The 20,676-nt window shown below is 42.0% G+C and overlaps 1 protein-coding gene across 7 annotated transcripts in view; it reads right to left on the reverse strand.

Moving 5' to 3' along the window:
• The window catches only part of OSBPL8 (oxysterol binding protein like 8), a 71,805-nt gene that overhangs the window by 20,046 nt on the left and 31,083 nt on the right, over window positions 1–20,676 (reverse strand). For all 7 annotated transcript variants that reach the window (XM_088522949.1, XM_010218164.2, XM_010218163.2 and 4 more), the window contains 4 exons: window positions 7,168–7,238; window positions 2,853–2,933; window positions 1,927–2,028; window positions 436–639 (listed from right to left, as the gene is read on the reverse strand). In XM_088522949.1, coding sequence (XP_088379075.1) covers window positions 436–639; window positions 1,927–2,028; window positions 2,853–2,933; window positions 7,168–7,238 — 458 coding nt within the window. The remainder of the gene's footprint in view (window positions 1–435; window positions 640–1,926; window positions 2,029–2,852; window positions 2,934–7,167; window positions 7,239–20,676) is intronic.

The raw sequence follows: 20,676 nt of genomic DNA on the forward strand, positions 1-20,676 counted from the left end.
AGTAATAGAACTGGAAACCCCAAAATGCTTGTAATCCATCTCAGCTCTTTCATTCAGGCAAATGACTTCCGTCTTTAAATGTCCTTCCATAGCTAATCGTTGGAAAATCAGATTAGATTGATGTAAAATACAACATTATTATACTTTTTTCTTCCTCTGTACTCTTCTATACTGTTTTCTTCCTCTTACACCACTGTCAGGGACTGAACTAGTTTGTTTAATCTCTCCACACATCTCACAAACTATTTAAGCATATAGTCTAAACTATACAGAATAAATCAAATTACTTTTTCAATAAGAAAGACTAAATGTTGAAGTTTAACATTCAGAATAGACAAACTATTTAAGCTTTAACAAAACTTTTCATTAAGGAGGTTTTCACTCATAGCTGGTAACACTAATAGCACACACAGTTCTTAATGGACAACCACTAACCTTCACAGCCCATATGGACTGCTCCAAAGGATGAAAAAGTTTGAAACAAAAGCCATCTTTTTTAGAAGGCCTCTCAATGAGTTCACAAGCGTTCAGGAGCACTGTTCCTACCCACTGGCCATTTTTGGGAGTTTTGTAAATAAGCAAGACTCCTGGTTTTAGTACACACCACAGCTTGGTCCAGCTTTTCAAGGTACCACGAATCTAGAAGATAAATCAAGTTGAATATGAGTGAAGCCAGTACCAAAACCATCCGTTTTAACAAAAGTGTAATTAAAATAGAATTTGTTTAGTAGCTTTACTCTAAGAAAAGCTCATCCAGTGCATAAAGTTTTATGAAACACTTATTCAGCTACATCAAAAGAACAACAAAAGCATAATCTTAATGCCCATTTGTCTACTCATCCTTGATGAAAACTTATTCTACAAATGGATTTATATATGTTATTCCATTTAAATAAATAACTCTCTATATATCTCTAAATTTGAATTGTATTATCTGGCGATTTCATCCTAAACCTCCAAGAATTTTTCTATTTTGGAAATACTTGCCCACTAGCATGAAATTTATATATATAGATACATGTAAAAATGTGTAAGTATCCTTGAAAGCAAAGTTCCTCTGAAAATCGATCAAAGTCTGTTGAGAAAAACAGAATATTAGGAAAAGAGCAACTCTCATACATATGTGTATTTCTTGGATAAAATCTCTTACAAATAGCTATTAACTTAATTCCATAGATTATAGGAGAATCTTTCATGCATCCAAATTTGCCTATATCTGATTAGGCTGCTCACCTCAGCTCTGGCAGATCTGGTATTTAATTTCTTGAGCACCTGCAGGACTGAACACCAATCAGATATCCGAGTGCTATTCCAGCCTATTTACCTTCATTTTGCATAAACCTGGAGAAACTTTTCTCAGATAAACTATCACTCAGAGCTAAATAAAATGTGTAACAGACTTTCCTGTACAATTTGCAAGAAATACGTTTACAAATTTAAGGAATTAACATGAAGACTGCAGTAATTCTGATGACCCTGACTACTCTGAAGGAAATTAATTTCTCTTCTTTCATACAAGTTTTAGAGAACACTTTTATCTCAAGAAAGAAAAATAACAGAAAGGGATGCATAAAGAAGCCTGTACTCAAATATCTAACATATCTGAATGACTTTCTTTACTAGCAACAGAGCTCACATTCAAAGTGTAAAACAAAGAGACAAAATCAGAGTCTGGCAGCCAACTCCTCTGGAGTTCACTGCTATACATACAAGATGCATGTGACTGGTGACTGCAGTAAGTAGGAGCTAGGTCTACTATATTATTCCCCTAGGATTTAAGCAAAGACCCTGGGATACAATTAATAGTTCCTGTGCTTGTAGAAAAACATTAATCAGCAGCTAAGAGATTGACCCTTTTCTATTCTGGTGAGAAAGCAGCAGGCAGCTGCTAGGTCTTCAGCTCAGGTTTCACCCTTAAATTCTGACCTTCAGCCAGTCAGCCATGACAATAACTGATGGGTCTGTGATAGTGCTAAGTAATTCTTTCGTGGCTCTCTTCTTCTCTTCTCTGTAATTTTTCTTTTGAACCTGTAATTAATAACAAAAAAATATTTACAATGACAGACACAAACTAGTAAGCATAGCACAAAAAGACATCAATAAATACAAGTCAAGGAAAAAAAAAACTTATAAGTTCAATTTGTAATACGGATAACAGAAAAGTATCTTTAAAACATAACAGAGCATTTGACTTCAAGATGTAAAAGACTTTTGAATGATCTGTTTCAAGACCAGCTACTTCAGATTCTTGTGCAGTTTGTTTTTAAGACGGAGAATCAGGGAAAACACTGTTAGACTCCCAGAAAAAAAAAAATCCCTTCTGGGTTTAAGCACAAAACAAATCCAGAGATAGATTAATTATCTGGTCAGTCATCTTCATCCACCAACGACTCTCCCTTGCTAGCAGAAATTCACAGCTGTATAATGTCCCCTCTTTTAGTGGCAAAGAAAATTTAAATTTCTCCTGCCATGTTATCTGCCAAACACTGGTGTTTGGTCTTTTTACAACACAGGGACAAAGCCTGCAGGAAAACTACAGGTACTGCAAGTTGCAATCTTGATAATTCCTTTCGTCATCCATCGCATGGAGCAGATTATATCCTGAGATCCTTTCTAACCTAAATTATCCTTTAATCTCCTGTCGCTTTAAAGACTAAATTACAGAAGTCCATACTCAAATAACAACACAGCAAAATTGGAAAACTGAAGAGAATCAACAACATTCCTTCTCACAATCATTAGATATTCCATAGAGGTCTCATCACTATTTGGCATTTGTTTTCTCACTGGAGAACAAGGTAAAACTAGGAGATGCTCATAACCCCTGAGGAGATGCTTTGATATTGATTCACCTTGAGAGATTCCTTTTTTGTAAGCTTGCTTGAAGACAAAGAGATGTCCTTCTCCGAGCCATTGAAAAGTTTGGATTCAGACTGCAATTCACAAAATGCACAGTAAATAAGAGACAATAATAGAAACAAGGATGATATTGTTTCAGGCACTTTCAAAAAAGTGTTTGAAATGCATAGACAGGTTTGCAAATGTCCATTCACATTCACTTTCCTTCTGTTTCCTCCACATAAAAAGTAATGTGAGCTGTTTACTATCTATTTATGGAGTCTTGCTTCTTAAAGATTGTAAGAGTGGAAAGAGTCCAATTTCTCCACAAGCTGACCTACATACAGTAAATATTTAGCACATGTACTCTGTTGTAACAACATTCTTGACTAGCTGGGCATTATTTTAGCAGGCAGAGGGTTTCAGGCTTTTAAGAAAATCCTGGTATTTAGACACCAGAGAGCCCACGTGTCTGACAAAACTTCATTCCCAATCCCAGCCCCAATGTCTTTAAAACCTGGTAATTTCTCCAGACTGACCGCTAGAGAGGTACTTACCCCATGACCCATGAAGCAAAATAGTTTCTTCAGTCTAGAATTTAGCTGTTGTGCAAACTACCAGAGCACAGGTGACCACTAAAGCTACTCGTTCTGCTCCTTCCTTCCCAGCCCCACGATCTGATTATTTCTCAAGTCACCTTAGAGAAGCTCATAGATGTTTATAAGAGCTAAGTCCTCATTCGGAACAATATGCTGACTCAGCACCACATGATTTCTTCCACCCTTTCTCCATGTCTTATAAGGTTCAAAGTTTATTCCTTTGCATCTCTTGCCCACTAGTTAAAAAGGAACTGGAGCCAACTAAAGATTTGCCCTGGGATACAGAGGAAAGGAAAAACAAAAAATTAGCCTACTGTAGAGTTATTACTTGTCATTCCTATTGCAACTGTGGGAACGCTGAGCAGGGACCCACTATGTATATGATAAAATACAAAGAGTTATATCTCCTTGCACTGAAATGTAAATTTGATTCCTGCAAAATTCCTTCCTGCATATTAAAAAAAAAAAAAGAAGAAAATCAACATGATCATCTAAGCTTTGTAAATTCAAGGACACTGAAAACTGCTTCTTATTCACTTCAACATTTCGAAAGGGTAATTTTGAATCTCAGACTACAACACAAAGTTTTATCACTGAATTTCTATTCTCAAGTACTTTAAAGAGATAGTATTGAGAAAATTAATGAATTAATGCATTAATAAAAGTACTGCCTTTAAACATAATTTCTTTCCTAGCACATGGATCACTCAAAGCAAAGAGATAAAAATGAAAGAATTACAAACAGAACAAACAACAATTTAGCCTTGGTCCTGCTTCACTGCCTCAGAATTAACACTTTACAAGAGTCTACTTAGATAAGGTTATTAATTTGTTGTACTTGCCAAAAAGTCTAAGTAGTCTAACAAACTTCTATTTGATAAGTGTCAGACTAAGCAAGTTTTATTTCAGGGCAAAGCACTGTTATTTTGTGCCAATGCAGAATTAGTTTTTCCTTATTTGCTTCCACTATCATGCATGAGGCATATTTCCAGAAAAGGCACCAAAGGATTTGGGCAATTCGGCCAAAAAGTAATCCTGCTATCTCAAAATCATTTCAGCAAATGGTGCACCCTACTTTCACATGCACCTTGAGAGAAGGAAGGAATCCTTATCACTACTTATTGAAGATATGTTCTTAACGCTCAAGATACAGCTGTAAGACTGACACACAACTTTAAATTTGGTCATGTAATTCCTCTGTCTACAAGTTAAAGATCTACTGTACTTTAAATGCAGGAACAGAGGAGGCACTTAGCACTCTCTCATAAGAAGAAATAACCCAGTCGTTATGCAAGGTATAACTTAAGTAAAACATTCATAACTAATCTAGTTGCTCACTAACAGAACCTAATACCATCCATAAATATTTAAGCCTCCAAACGATAAGTATGCCAGGTTACAAAAATTCATTTTCTCAGTATCTGGTCGTAAACTCCACTAACATGACACTATATTCACCTATACAATAGATTCTGGAATAGATGGGAGAGTCGGCTACTTTTAAGCTAATAACCCAGTGCTACCTCCACACATTATGTTTGGATCCCTGCAGCTTGTTAAGAGGAGAACATTTTAAGAGCACCAACTGCAGTGGCCAGCAAGGAATGTTTGAGTACCTTCACACCAGACTCTGGGCAAGCCTCGTTCCTGCTTTCCTCACCCATGGTTAGGAGGAAGGGCTGTCACTTAACCCCACAGCTAGGACAGTTGACTGCCATCGTCTGCCAGACTTGTATCATTTGTGGGCTGTAAAGGAGCCACTGGTCTTGCAAAGCCCCACAGAGTTATTGCAGAAAAGAAAAATCCACACTAGGGTGAGTAGAAATGCCTCTCTTCTCTTGGATAATAGAGAAATGCAAATAAACAAAGTAAAAGCAAAGTATACAGAGATTTAAGATCAGAAAAGAATCAAGAAAGATAGGCACAGCAAAGAAAAGAAACACATGGGGTAGTAAAAGATAAATAATTAATAGAGTATGAAAAGAAAATACAAGTTAAAGAGCTTTGACTTGACTTCCAAATCAGGAAACAGCTTTGACGTGACTTGCAAATCAGGAAAGATTTAGAGGTTTCTGGACAAACCAAGTATTTTGGTCGGAAGCAAGCTGAATGGCTAAGAAGCCTTCCTGGGCCCCCTGCCCAGCGGGCCTCTACGAGGTGGCAAAGCGGAGGCTGGTGGTTGCTGGAGGCCGGCGGTTCCAATGAGACCTGGGCACCAGCCCCAGGTCGGGCTCCGCAGCAGTGACATGACAGAAACTGTTGAATTCGGAGCAATTCCAACAGCATCATTAACCATTACCAAAAATCTTTAGGCCACTCTGATTGTTTCTGGCGTCTATTAAACATTTGTCTTAAGTGGAGGAACCAGTAACTCCTCTTTAAGCCTCTGACACGTGAAATCTCTTTTCGTGCGGCTACTACTCTGGGACTGCGATCACTCCCCAGCGCAGCTTCCCCTTCCCCTCGGGAGCTGCCTGCTCCTGCTGCACCTTGATGACTGCTTTTTAGTGGTTGTCATCACGTCCTTCCCTTGGAAAAGCCAAAAAGGCAGCCGATGCACCAGCACAAAACACAAACACAAACACACACACACACACACTTAGATAGCCTGAAGTATCTTTCAACTCTATCTTGTAGTGCTGCTTAAGGAAGAAAAGCAGACAACAAATCCTCAGTTCAGTAATCAAACCATACAGGACTTCCCCCTCTGCAAAACACAGTCTCTCTCTCTCTTTTCTTTTCTCTTAAAGACATTAAAGACACCTGTTTTGTCAAATATCTGATAAAATTATTTTTACAGAACTCCAACTTCTAAATAAATACACTAGATAAAAATTTGACATGCCAGACACTTTTTCCTGACCAGAATATTCAGACTCTGGAAGAAGAGATCTGGGATCACAAAGTATAACAAGAGTAAAGGTCTTTTTGGTTGCTCCATGGTAGTCCACGCTTTCTTTCTTTTTAAAGTTTAACCATCCCAAGATGTTAGTGCTTCTTTCTGGTGACTGCAGTGTCTATCCCTCAGCTCCCAGATGTACGGACTCACTTTTCACTGCATTTAATAAGCTTTTTAAAAAATTTATCTTGCAATTATACCACAATGATTATGGATTTGCCTGGATGCTGCCTTCTTCATTTCTGTAAGACTGCCAGAATATAAACATGCATAGCAACCTTATCTAGTTTATTGTACTACTGAGCACATTTTCCTTTGTGCACTCATTGCCACACAGAAATGGACCTTTACACATGACTTCTGAGGTGCAAAAGCCCTTTCAATAAATATAACAAAAGAATACACACAACTGTGTTGCAACTGTGAAAGTGATAAAACTAAAGCTTCTCCAGTTACAGTTTCTTTAGCATTCCTATAAGATCAGCTACAGCTCAGTGAGCAGCATCCTCATCCACATCTTAAAGGGCTGTAAATTCTGCTCTGTACAAAGAGTTGACTTAAATCCATTGTTACATTTGGCTTGGCAAAACTGGACTCCAAGATGACTGCAAGAAGAGTCCACATTTCCTTTTCATTAATCTGAACTGCCATGTGATGGCATCCTGAGAACTGTATTAATAAAATTGCTTTAATCCTTATCTATTGATAAACGTGAAGAAAAACCTTAAGATTATCTAGAATGAAAGCTAAATACATTTGTATTTCTTGGAAAAGATACTCAACTCTTTTTATGCAGATATTTTTAAGCCACTTTAAGGTTGCATTACTTACCTTGCTTTTTGATATAGAATGTGCCGCATCCTCTTTACTTTGTGACACATCATCCTTCCCTTTGTCAAAACCTTAAAGAAAAGACACAGTTGTTATGAATGATTTGAACACGTTACATTATACTTGAGTTAGCCCGTGAAATACGTTCAGTAACTTGTGTTTAACAAACAAGTGCAAGCAAGTCAGATTTCTTTAATGATGTTCTAAACCATTTAAGCATATAGCTTACCATAAGGATTCCAATGATACTTTTTAAATTGAAACTCATTGAAAAATCATTTTTCAAACAACACATTCATTAGTCCTTCACATCAGCTGAAAGCTTACCAGTTACCACAACACAGGTAAATGTAACACCCACTCAGGCCAGAACATCCATCCTACTTGGAGGGTGCTGTGACTGATTCAATAACCTGATCAGTGCTAATTGTGGTTTGCAAAACATCCTTTTCTCCCCCATGCCCAAACATGCACTGTACATATGCAGGGCAGTACTGAACAAAGCCTTTATTATTTCTGTAAAGAGAAATAATCTGCTATATTCTAAATGAATGAAAGCAGCAACTATAGGCCACAGAAAGGCACATTGTGGTCTCTGTGTGTATTAAGGAAAAAGAACCAACTACATATATAATCATCATCCTGGTGATACATTTTCCCTGACCAGGTCTGTTCTAGCTTATAGAGGGGAACAAAGCAAGAGGAATAAAACAAAATTTCTCAGTTAATTTACCTTAGTAATAAAGCAGACAAGTAGGAAGTCGCACACAAGCTCCAGGAACGGCCCAGCCAGCCCCAAGCGTCGCCCCACCAGGGGGCACCAGGGCAACATGGCGGTGTCCCGAGGCCGAGGCCCTCCCGAGCTTCCTTCCCTCCCTCCCTTCCGCAGGCCCGAGGCTCTCCCGAGCTTCCTTCCCTCCATCCCGGCCTCCCTGTGCAGGCCGAGGGCCCCTGGGCACCGGGGAAGCAGCGCCTCAGGCGGGTCCCCGAGAGGAGGTGGGAGCAGGTTGCGTTTGTGCTCCCCAGCGGAGCAGAGCGGGGTGTCCCACACGTCTCCGGCGCTTCAGGGACGCTCTGCAGCCCTGGTGGGAAGCTTCTGCTTCTGACAGGCGCATGCAGGCCGAGGGCTGGGCGGCACAGTTAACACCAAGGCACATATTTTTCTAGGGCACCGATAATCAGGTGCTGAAACAACAACAAGAAAAGTTGCTTCAAGCCTTAAAGGGCAGAATTGCCTTAGTGCCTGAAACTCAATGCCAGTTTGAGGGAACCAAGCATTCCCTATAACCATAGCAATGGGTTTCCCTTTATTCCCATAACCAAAAGAAAGTCCCAAATAAGAACCAGGTTCCACTGAAAATATAATGTAGACATTTCCTAATAACTTTCCAGTTTGTGTGTGCATGTCTACACATACAGGCCTTAGCAGTTATAATCAACAGGCGCTATATCAGAATCACACTTTTTGAAGACAAGCAGTTATCATTCACACCTGACTTTCCACAGCAGAGCAGCTTTAATGTCTTGACACATTTCTACCTAATGAGCCTTAAATGAACCTCCCCCAGCAGAAAGGAAAACACAAGGAGCTGCCATTTCAGGTGATAACACAAACCGACCACCGCAACTCCGTACCCCAGCTACCCTGCTTGGAACTGCTCTCACCAAGGGGAATACGCGGAGCTCGGGACGCAGGCGGCGGGCTCTTCTCCTGTGGGAAAGTGCAGGTTTCACATAGCTTTGTGGGTACATCAGAACTCAGGTGCTGACCCAGCCTCCCCCCTGCTCCTCAGAGCAGTGACTTTGCCAGCAAAGTCTTTGCTAAGACAGAGGTGGCCGTACAGGAAGTTGTCCTATCTCTTAACAGCAGCAGTTTGAGACTGCGGCCTGCAGGGAAGTTTCTTCTGAAACACCACAAAAAGCAATACATGAGCCCAAAGTGAGGACAACATACAGTTTGCCTTGGAAATACTTGGTCAAGGAAACAGCTGAAGTCAGATTATTGAATTTACAGGATCAACAGTAAGAAACACTGTTTTCTCCCTCCCTGCCATCAGCAGCGAACTGCAAATTTCTCTATGGACTCCTGACCAGGACAACAACCCACTCCATGAAAATATACCTCACAGTGCTGTGTGCTCTTGCTCTTTTTGTTCTTTTGTTAGCCCCAAAGATACTGAAAGTTGCACTTCCCAGTAGGAAATGCTTGCACAAAAAGTAGCTGAGGTCCCTGTCCGGAGCACAGATACAGGCTATGGGAAGCTAGAGGCAGCACCTCATAAAAAAAGATGTTTCTCAAGATTCCTAACGTTTTGCAACTCTCAGTGTTTTCAGTGGAATATTTTCTTTTTCTTTCCATTTCCAACCCTAAAATTCAACTGAGAACTACTTAAGAGGATAATCTTGGCTCACAGTTCAATGCAAAAATTCAAGGGCTGAAGGTGAAATCCTTTGCTGTGACTTCTCTTTTACCATGATTGGATTTGTGGATCTTACGCTACTGAAACTTGCGAGATCAACCTTCAGCCCTAACAAAGGAGGAGATGTCAAGCAAATGCAGAGAAGGAGATTCAAGCAAATGCAGTTTGACCTCCCTCATTTAAAAAATGCCCTAAGCTTCACTGCCAAAGCCGCTAAAAGTGGTTCTGGCCTGCGGACTGTGTGCGCAGCAAACGTCTCTCCCTCCTTGTCTTCACCTTGCAAGCGCCATTCTTGCATGGTCAGGACACTTCAGCTGACTAACAAGTCTACTCTCAAATTGCCATTTGCTGTCAAATCAGAGAGGCCGACTCTGAAACCCAGTCCAAAACACAGTGGAGTTTATAACATGACCTTAGAGTTCATGGGAAACTTTCCCTCGCCACATTACTACAGAGAGCACTCGGCAAATCGCTCTAAAGCTCTCAGACCTGAATTTAAAATGGAGACTTGTGATCAACTTTCAGACAAAGATGGAAGTTTGATAATGCTGCACACACAGGATGTCACTGGAACAAAACCGAATGTTGCTTCTTTTGAGATGGCACTGGAGCATCCTGCCAATATTGAAAAAAATAAATCCTTCAGAATGCTGCCTTCAGGAACAAGATGAATATATGCACACATAGCAGTGAAATTCTTAGTTTATGGACAGCAAAATTTTAAAACAAAACTAAGGAATTAAGCTTTAAGTTAAGACACTGCAGCTGGGAAGGATAACTTGGTCACTGTTCTTTAAGTTGCACCCGCAATCTGTCCCTTCAATCAATCTTGAGAGAAGGGGAAAAAAAACCTCCCCGAGCAGGCAACATCAGCATTTCAAAGCCTGATTTTGTAGCTCTCAGCAAATATAATCTATATTTGGGATATCTGAGTGAGGAAAAAAAATCAGAAAAAAAGCATATTGCTACTTAGTTCTAACAAACCTGTTTTATCTCAAAGATAAGAAAGAAAAAAGCAACAAACGTGGGAACAAGTAACAAGCAATCTATGCATGAAAAGATCACAAACAGCAAGCCAAGCCACAACATTACTGACTTTGAAATGAAAGGCAAGGGAACAGACTGATTTGATTATTGGTATGAATAGATAATTTTGAAGACCAAATAACTGGGCTAAAATATGTGTCCTGCAACAATTGCTACCAGCTATATACTTAGTAGGAGATAGAAATACCAGGGTTGTGAAATAACCATGGCAGAAAAAAAATCCTTTTAAATCTGTGCACAAGAGAGAATAGCACTTTCAAATAATTGATTTTCAAAAGCTTGTTGACAACCAGTTTTAACAATACAATCTTACTGCTTTGGATTCTTCCTTCACTTTTGAAAGTGAAGTCAACAGAAAAGCTTACTTTAGATGGGTGAAACCAGCTCCTTGCTTAACACAAACTGAGAGGCCAAGCCTACCAATGTATTCATATTGTCTAAATTACTCAGACAAATGAAAAATTTCAGGAGACAGATTTTCTAGCTCGTTTTCTACCAGTTATCTGGTTTAACTTCATTTTTTCATTATTTCTTTTCCATGTGTTCATTTCAAATAAATCATCCACTGTTAACTTACAGAGAGCATCCAGCTGTGGTGTACAAACCCACATAGGAAAAAACAAGTGGGAAACTAACTCATTTTTGTTTCAGTAAATACCAGGTCACATGAATTTATTTTAAAAGTAAGAGGGTTTGGTGCAACTGCCAGCTCGACAATTTCAAGCTTTCTTTGAAACTCTTATTTCTTGAGCCCCTCTAATAAAGCTTTGCATTACGCTCTCTGCAGAAGGCTAATCCGACTCCTGAAGCAGCGTGATGGGAAAGGTTGTAGGGTAAAACACAAGGTTTGATGGTGCCTGGTCAAACCATGGCTCATGCAGCAGCAGTTGCGGCTCCAGGGATGCTGCCAGGCCAGGCAGCAGCCCTGGGATTGCAGCAGCCCTGGGATCCCAGCCCGCCGCCCCCAAACACCACACAGTTTTTCCGCGCGCCAGGACTTATAATTTTGGTGACCTTACGCTGCAGACGGTGCACAAAAAAAATTGAAAACTTGTTTCTTTCTTCAGCGTTCTGATCGCATGGAATGATGCTGCAAACGAGCTACGTGGGCAGGCATAGGACCAACCACACACGCAGAATAATTCTGCTGAGAATGCGCACATTTTATAATGTTCCTTTTCAGAAAGAGGTGACCTTGAAATGCATTTTCAAGGATCCTGCTGAAATAAAAGTCTGTGTACTAGCAGTGCGTATTACACAGAATGACATTCTAAAATTCACTTCAGTACCCCAGTACTGATTTTCAGAGACAATAAACCTGACCAGAAGGAGACCCAAGCCCCTCCCTTGTGTGAAATTTCCTGAAGCGCAGAGTTGTGCTGGGGGCTTTGCGAGGGGCTCTTGGCCGCAATTTGCTCTGTTTTGTCACTTTATGTCCAGGCATGGATGACATGCTCACTGATGCTCTGGCAGGCAAGGCCACATTCAAACCTTACGCAGTATCTTCCTATTTTAAAGCAAGATTTTTAGGGAATGGTGGGGGATAGGGGGCTACAAACCATATCCTAGATTTTCAGTCATGAAAACCCAAAACACAACCACCAAAGCAAACTACCCAGTCAGCACCAAATACACAAATCCCTTTTAAACGGATATTTGATCTGGTGTTGCCTATCTACAAGAACTCCTGGCACTGCAAACAGCTAATATCTAAATGCAAGCAAGCAATATTTGTTCTGAATTCCTGTGAACAGTTCCTACCATCTCTGTAGAGATGTGGGCATCTCAGGAGATTATTTTCATTCAGGTTGAACAGTTTCAGGTACCTCCTGTACATTAAGAAAAGCAAGACCAAAACAAACCTGGTAAAGCAGGAGAAAGTTCGTTATATCCTCCAAAGGAAGCGTTCCGGACAAGTTTTCGGCCATCGGGTCTCGGGGAAAACACAGCTGAAATCCCAGCACATGAGGAAAACCTACGTCGCGGCGGCCCCTCGTCCTTCATGAGTTAAGGTGTTTGTGCAGGGATTAAGTTCACTCGGAAAGCTGGTTAGCACTAGCTGGCTGGAACAAGAGGGTTGCAGTAACAGCCTTTTACCTCACATTCTGATGAGTAAGACACGAGAGGGGGAAAAAAAAAAAAGAACAGAACAGCACACAAACGAAGGGCGCCCGTGAAAGACGCGGCGAGGAGACAGATGCTGCCGGATCAGCTACACAGCGAGCGGCAGCAGCGCGTCTCCGCCGCGCCGCGAGCCCTCGGCGCGGAGCCTTCCCGCCCGCCGCGGGCGCTCAGCGCAGCCCCGCTCCGGCTCTGCTCACCAAGCTCTCCAAGAGCGCGGCTTCTTATTGAGGAGTTCAGGACTGCTTGAGGAAGGACACGAGCGCTAAGGTGTCCTCCCTGTTTGAGACCTTGCTTGCTCAGAAGGACAGCACAGGAACCTGAGAACCGAGCTATATTCTGCTTTTGGTAGCAGTATTAAACTTCCCTGCTTAGGCACTTACGTAGCTTGTTTTCATTAACTGATGGCTGTGGCTCTGTATCTTCATTTCTCATTTTTTATTTAAAAAGGCAAGGTGATAGCTTCTTCTTCTCTAAGACTCTGCCAAATTAATACATCAGCCTAACCATTAACAACCAGCCTAGCCTTTGGAGGAGCTGCACAAAATAAGTTCCACTTATGAAGTTGTTCCCCCCCCCCCCTTTTTTTTTAATTAATCAATTTAATAGCAGTATGACTTTGATTCATCCTCACACAGTACTGCTTCCTCCAGCTGCTTGTGTTAACGGTACTAGTTGTGGCTATGTGATTTCAGCTCACCTTGGCCCAAAGAACACCGTGATCAGCTGAAGTCCTCTCTAACCTCTGTGAAAGGTTAGAACTGTGCAGGGTTTATAAAAAAAATATAAACAAAATATTGTGGTTTTTTTTTCCTGATTATAGCTCTTCTCCATGACACTATGACTCAATAAAATGTCTTTTCACCTCTTTTAACAGAATAATCCTAACATATGCCCCCCATGGAGGAGGGACAGGAAAAAGGTGAGGAGGCTGAAACCGTTACATGGAGTAATCCTCTTTCTTTCATACAAGAACTGAAATACCATGGAGAAGAAGTGTCCAGGGTGGCACAGATAGCTACAGGCGCATACAAAGCACACGGGCCTTGTATTTATTCTGTGTGTATCCATTACATTGTGCCACACTTCTCAGCTAAGGGCAGTCTTGTTTGCATGAAGGACAAGAAATAGTAGCTGAAAAAAACAATGGGGGATACTTGCATGGATGGAGACTTTTTTTTTTTTTTAATATAAACTAAGTACCATACATTTCCCCAGTGCTATTTTTGACCATAAAACAGCAGAAAGTACAGTGGTTTAGGTCTCTGCAGCGTGCGCATTTTACTCTCTCTAAACAAAACCGTGAAAAAAGCTCCAGTGGAAAAACTCCCCTGTATATGTAAAAATTACCTTGTTCCCTCCTTACAAACCTGTTCTGTCTAATGAATGGCTCTTATCTGCTCTTTCAGAGTCAAGCTGATGAAGCAGCCAAGGGACCTCTCCTGACCTGGTTATCACAGGACATTTTCTCTACCTTGTACTTGCACCAGCTCCTCAGGGTCCCAAGGAGAGACTCCAGCAGCTCCCATGCAAGCACCTTCTTCTGGGAGTGCCACAATGCAGGTCCCACACCCTGTCCCTGCTAACAAGTGTCTACCAGGGCCTTTTACAATATCATTTTCTATCATGTTATGCTCCTCTACTGAAAAGTGGCTGCACGTGCAGGAGTTTGGAGAAATGATATAATTTTGAAGGTCTTCCCTTCATTCTTCCCCATTCTCACTCAGTTCCCTTGGCATTGCCTTTATAGCTAAGCTGGAAAAGAGTACAGATTAAAAAGCTTCTCTATTTAGAAGCAAGACTAAAATCTTCAGCTACAGAATATTAGGAATTCCAACAATAATAATGTTGATAACATTTCTACTCACTGACGCTGTCTTCCAAGCTGTTATCTGGGTATTTTGACTAAGTGCCTTTTGCTTTAACTCAGCAGCACCACAGGAAAGCCAGAATCTCTGGCACATTAAACGCCCCTTTGTCAAAAGATATCTCTGTGTCACCAACACAAAGGAGGGGAAAAAAAAACTGATTTAAACTTAACTCTTTATCTCCTTCTCCCTGCAAGTCCTCTTCATAGTTCACTTAAACCTTCAGTGCTACAACAGTTAAGGTCATGGTTTAACTGAAAAAAATCATCAGTTCATCAATCTCCACTTGTGATTTATTAATGCCTGTTCACACCTGTATACATAATTTCATCTGCTTTGTTACTTCAAAAGAGTGTATATTGTTGCAGAGAGGACCAGAAGTTCAACTCCTGAAGCTGCACAGAAGCTGGGAAGTATTGCGCCTTGGAAAAGACCAGGACTCACACAAACGTGTTTCAGGTGCATGTCACACTGTGTCTGTACAGGAAAAATAAAAAATTGGTTCTTCCTACCAGGCATTAACCACATAGTGGAAGCAGGTATTGACTAATTAGACCACACAAGGGAGAAAGAAAGTTTTCTGGTTTCTCTGCTTTATATAAAGCCTAAATTGGTAGGATGGAAGAGGGGAAAAAAAAGAGGGAAAAAAAACCTCTGAAGATTTATATTAAATATCTCAGGAAAACAAAACAAAAAATCCCACATTCTCAGTCATAATTTGTCATACTTCTCTTTAGAGTAGGAAAACGTGTCTGCTTTGTAAATTTTCTACAGAACAGACTGTATGTCCCACATTGGCTACTCAATCAGCACTGCTTTAGTGTAAATACCAGCTGAAAGCCAAATCATAATCCAGCGCTTAGACATTCTTGCAGGATATTGCTTGGGGCAAAACTTAAATCTCAGCGTGCAAAACAGTGTCAAACAGAAGACACATGCAATTCCAACAGTGCATGAGCAGTTCTGGTTTTATCTTAAAACATTTTCTAACTGAAAAATATCCACAAAAACAGCACGGGCTTATCAAGAAAGACCTCTCTGAATTGTACAGGTATTAACTCTGAGTACAGAAATAAATGGAACTCAAATCAAATCACAGTTTGAACTATCCTACTGAGGAATTTTTAAAAATCCCCCAAACTTGTAATATACACAAACAAATGATTCTTAAAGACAATGAGCACAACACTGTACATGCTGATACTGCTGCAATAACGAATACAACTCTCAGTACATCTACTTATGCAAAGAAAAAGATCCTATTCCTCTCCTCTGCCTCCATGGGTGTACAAGCAAAACCAAAACCCTCTCACACCCACCTCTCTACCAGCTGGTGCAGCTGAGGAAATAGAAGCTTCTTGGACTCGCTCTTCAAGTCCCTGACAATAATTTGCCCCGACATCTCAAAAATGCTATTCTTCCTTGCACAATTCTCCCCCAGTCTGACAAATGAAAAGGTCATAAATAACCTTACCTACATGCAGCATACACACATCCTTCCTGGTATGCAGAAAACAGACAACACAAACTGCTGGCAAATCCTACTTATAGATGGGCTTTATCCACCTACATTTTGTACCCGCACTGCCTGTGAAAGCCTTTTTCTGCCATTTATCCAGAAGTGTTTTTAAAGATCTACTTGCCTTTAGACAGCAGTTACTTGATTCACAAAAGAGACATCCTAAGAAAGGGCTACCCGTTGTGTTGTCATTTACAGCGACAGGTTCCTTCCATCAATACCCCGGCTCTCGCTAGCGCCTGCGGGACGAGCACACGTTGGCTGGGGCATCTGCCAGGGCCCAGCTGAGGAGGCCTAGGAATTAAGGGCAAGGTCCCCAGTGCCTTCCTGAGGACTGCATGTGCCTGCACCTCAGAGCTCACTAACAACCCAGCTCCTCCTACCCAAAGCAAACAGGCTTGGTCACTACTCAGGTTTCAGCAGTTTTGATCTCACACCACTTGTAAAACTCTCAAGGTCACAGGTGAGGTTCAAGCTGGACTGTGCCGCAGAGATTTAGCGCAGGAGAAACTTGCTTGAGAAGCTGCACAATGATGAGCCATCCCCGGCCTTTTAAACCCATCTCCTTGGCCGTGACCAAACAACAAGAAGATGGTGCAATTTACTGGAGCCCTAAGTGCTGGGTGGAGCAGCGCCGCAGAAGTGGCGAGTTAGAATTAACACGCAGCAGGCTCGGATCAGAACGGGCAATTAGAAGAGGAAAGCAGGACATCAGGATATGACTTCAGAAGACTAACCATGCACAGCAGGACTTCAAACATTCAGCAGAAATGCAGTCTGGCAGCACAAGCTGGACAAAAATGAATTATTTAGGGATCAAACTCCTTCCTTGCTTGCTGTGAAAAAAAAACTTACATTCCGATTCAGGAAAACATCTTGAAAGCTTTACCCCTGCACTGCCTGGGGCTTTGCCATCCCCGAACCAACACACCATTATCAAAAAGAAATATCAACAATTTCAAAATGGCAGTCAAAGCAAACGTGGAAGCTGACGTTTCTGCAGAGACAAATACCCTGCGAGCGCAGTTGCCATCTCCCCTGCCTGCAGCAAAGGCACCGTGGATAACTGCAGGCACGTAGGATGCCCTCCCCTGCTCCCGCACAGGACCGCTCCCGTGCGGCCTCAGTCCCGCACAGACCCACGGGGGCCCCTCGGCCTAGAAGCACCAGTCTGAAGTGCCCATCCAGCAGAGGCAGCTGGTACTTTAAGGCACCTTCAGGTTTCCTGACACGGGCCACGTTTTCCTGTCTCTGTGCCATGATAGCCCCTCTTTCCCCAGGGTCCTCAGGGTCCCTTTATTTGGCCCAAGGGCTGGGTGAGAAGTGGGATGTGTCCTGCCTCGCCAGTGCTCCCTTTCTGGCGTCAGTAATTCCAGGCGCTTCCTGCTGCCTGGTTCAACAGAAAGTGCTGTCTCTGCTACCAACTGCAACATCCTGCTTGGAAGGCTGCAAGTTGCCCAGATTTCCGTGGATATCATCCTTGTCGTCGGCAGATCCATAATTCCCCTTCCACTGTCAATCCACTTCCCTTCTTAACTCTTGCATCTAGGCCACTTCTTATAAATGATCTTGAGGCTCTATCTGCTTCTCAGACATGTAACAGAGAGAGAGAGGAGGAGCAGATCCTGGTTCTCCTTAAGCTCCTTGTGTCACACATTTCCCCCCCTCCAAATGTGTATCACACATTTCACCCTGAATAGGCTGAATCCCCTTATTCACACAAAAGGCCAAATGAATACACTAAAACAGCCCAAACCCTAAATTATGGGGCATGAAGTTATCTCCTCCTCCCTCCTGTTAAAATCCCTATCAAAAGACCATTTAATTTTTTAGATCCATTATCAAATTTATCAATTCTGAGTAAAATATTTAGTAAAAAAGCAGCATTATCGTTCATGCTATGTTCAAGGCACACAGAGCTGAGGACATTTCATTGTCTAGCAGGAAAACTGACCAAAAAAAAAAGAAGAATATTCTGAACACAAAGCATATTGGAAGCAATGTTCATATTTAATACACAGCACCAACAAGTTAGGGACTGGACTCTGATTTGAAATGTTATGAAAGGTAAATAGGAAAATTAAAAGCAAAGCACTCAAAATCTGCAACTAATGACTCTATGCGGAAAAAAGATTTCCTTGAAAATTTTGACCATCACAACATTCTTGTTAAATTTTTCTAACTGTTCAAGTGTGCTACTGAATTAAACTGCATTCTTAAATATATACAGTGAAAGGAGGAAAAGTGATAAATGTTCTCAAGGTCAGTTCCTCAGCGCGGCGTTCCCCTGAGCTATAATGCTGAGAAGCCCCATAACCAGAACACTTTCCTTGCTGAAGCTGAGCTTAGAGTCCCCTTGAAAATCGCTATTGCTGGCTGGAAATGTTGGTGCCAAACAGGAGGGAAAAAATGATATAGTTAAATTAACTTTGCATCTATAAATCCTTTCCTGAATACTGTAGAGGATAGCTTTTATTTATTTTGATATCTTTCAAACATCGTTACATCTGAGCATCTTAGATAAGTTTGCACTAGGTGGCACTTGAATTTTGCTGTTCTCCAATTTAAAGCCACTGATTTTTGCAGCCCTGATACACTTGTTTTAGGGAACATATATAACATGTTAGGGTCAGGTCTGGCTTATTCTGACACAGCAGTTAACTGCCAGATGAGAAAGTCGCAAACACATTAAATCCACACTAACTAAGATGAAAAATCCATCACAGAACCGATGTTTTATACCACCGAGTTAGCCTTATTATGGTTAACACTGAAGTTGCTGTGTGAAGTGCTGAGATCATGCAAGCAGAGCAATCTTTCAAAAGGCAGTTCTGTCAAAGAGCCCAGCTGGAGGTTTCCGTGCAGGCGGTGTCAGAGCGCTCACTCTGCCCTCAGAGGGCAGCCCCGCAGCCGGGAAGACGAGCTGCCCTTGCGCCTCCGACTGAGGCAGTGTGCCCCAGGAGCTCGGAAGCACCGCGTGAGCCGAGGCCGTGCAACCTCTGTGTGCAAAGCTTGTATAAACCAGGGGTAGAAGTACGTTTTGGCTGAACACCCACGATACAAAGTCAAATGAAGCCAACCTGGCGTTATTAAAACAGGGAGTATTGGGTTCCAAAAAGACAACAGCCACTGCCAGCTTAGGTAACACATTAAATTCCATTCTGAAGCGATGCACACAAAGGCCATAGCTAAAGCAAGCTGAACCTTTAGGGACAAAGTTACAATATCTCCTCCTCCACAGAATCACACTTCCTCCAAAGGGAGGGATACTTAAATCTTCTGAACATTGCTAAGTCAAAACTGATAGTTTGTTAACATTCTGTTAAATTAAGAGAAAATTCTTGGAAGCATTTAGAGCACTGCATTTACCCATGCTTTTACAGGCACAAATTTTTAAAGCAGAACTGCTTCAGTTTCCTGCCACATGCCTCAAACCAAATCGTGCACACAAATTTTCATCCCTGAGCACACCGGCTGAACTGTACCTCACATCTAAACTCTTCAAATGCAAAGAAACAGATTCCAAGGTTGAATTAGCTGATAACTGTAAACCCAAATGAACAAGGAGCAAGGAGGAAGCCACCAGTTTTAAACTAAGAAGCCAAGCAGAGGAAAAGAGCAGCTCTTGGAAATCCCCAGGAGTTGCATCTCACAAACACGAACGCCCCACGGTTACACACAGAAATGCTCAATCTCACTGGGCACTTCCCAGCTTCGCAGTCGCTCCTGCTGCCCGCTCACCCTTCCTTCCACGCAGGAAGCCAAGCGCACAGGGTGACTGTTACCTGTTCACCCCCACTCCCACACACGCAGACTCCAGCTCTCGTGTACTCGTAATCGCACTTGCCACAGCAGCCACGTGGATTTTCCTTAACACACAAGCACAGGCACGAACCAAGCGTGCTCCAACAAAGGCTCCAAGGGGCTTTCATCTCTCCCACTGCCTGTGTGCATCCAAGGACTCCAGCAGCTGCAGCGTCACCGGCTTGTGCCAGGATCACCATTCACCCACTTCAGCCAGGATTAACCCTGGCTGCTCCAGAGCTCTGCACAGGAGCCACTTCGTTCCTGCTCATTCTCTTTTAGCCAATAATCCCATGCTGTGTTTGCCAAGCGAGCTCTTTCAGTCAGGCAACAACAGCAAGTTGGCAGCATAACTTATTGGCGACCAGTAACACACAACGGGGCCAAACTGCCCGGAGACAAAAGCCAAAGCACCCAAGTTGCAGTGCCCCTATAAACACAATTAGCTCCTTGCAAGGCTGCACAATACATTTCTCTGTACTGGTTCTCTTTTATTCTGGGCCTAATGGGCTTTTTCATTGTTTGCTTATGTTACCATCACCAAAGGGTGCACTCAGGTGCCAGTAACCAAAACCATCTCTGCTTAGTTCATAGTAAATACCTTTAAAGGCTTTATTTGAACATTTCATACCTTTATGCTTATCCACTCCATACTTCAAGCATCTTGAACATACTCTTGCCAGCTCTTTCACAAGAGGGACGTTTGTAGTTACAGTCACACTCAGGTAAC

This window comes from Tinamus guttatus, unplaced genomic scaffold, assembly GCF_059628265.1.
Source record: "Tinamus guttatus ecotype Peru unplaced genomic scaffold, ASM5962826v1 Tinamus_guttatus_pri_ptg000171l, whole genome shotgun sequence".
NCBI classification, from domain to species: domain Eukaryota; kingdom Metazoa; phylum Chordata; class Aves; order Tinamiformes; family Tinamidae; genus Tinamus; species Tinamus guttatus.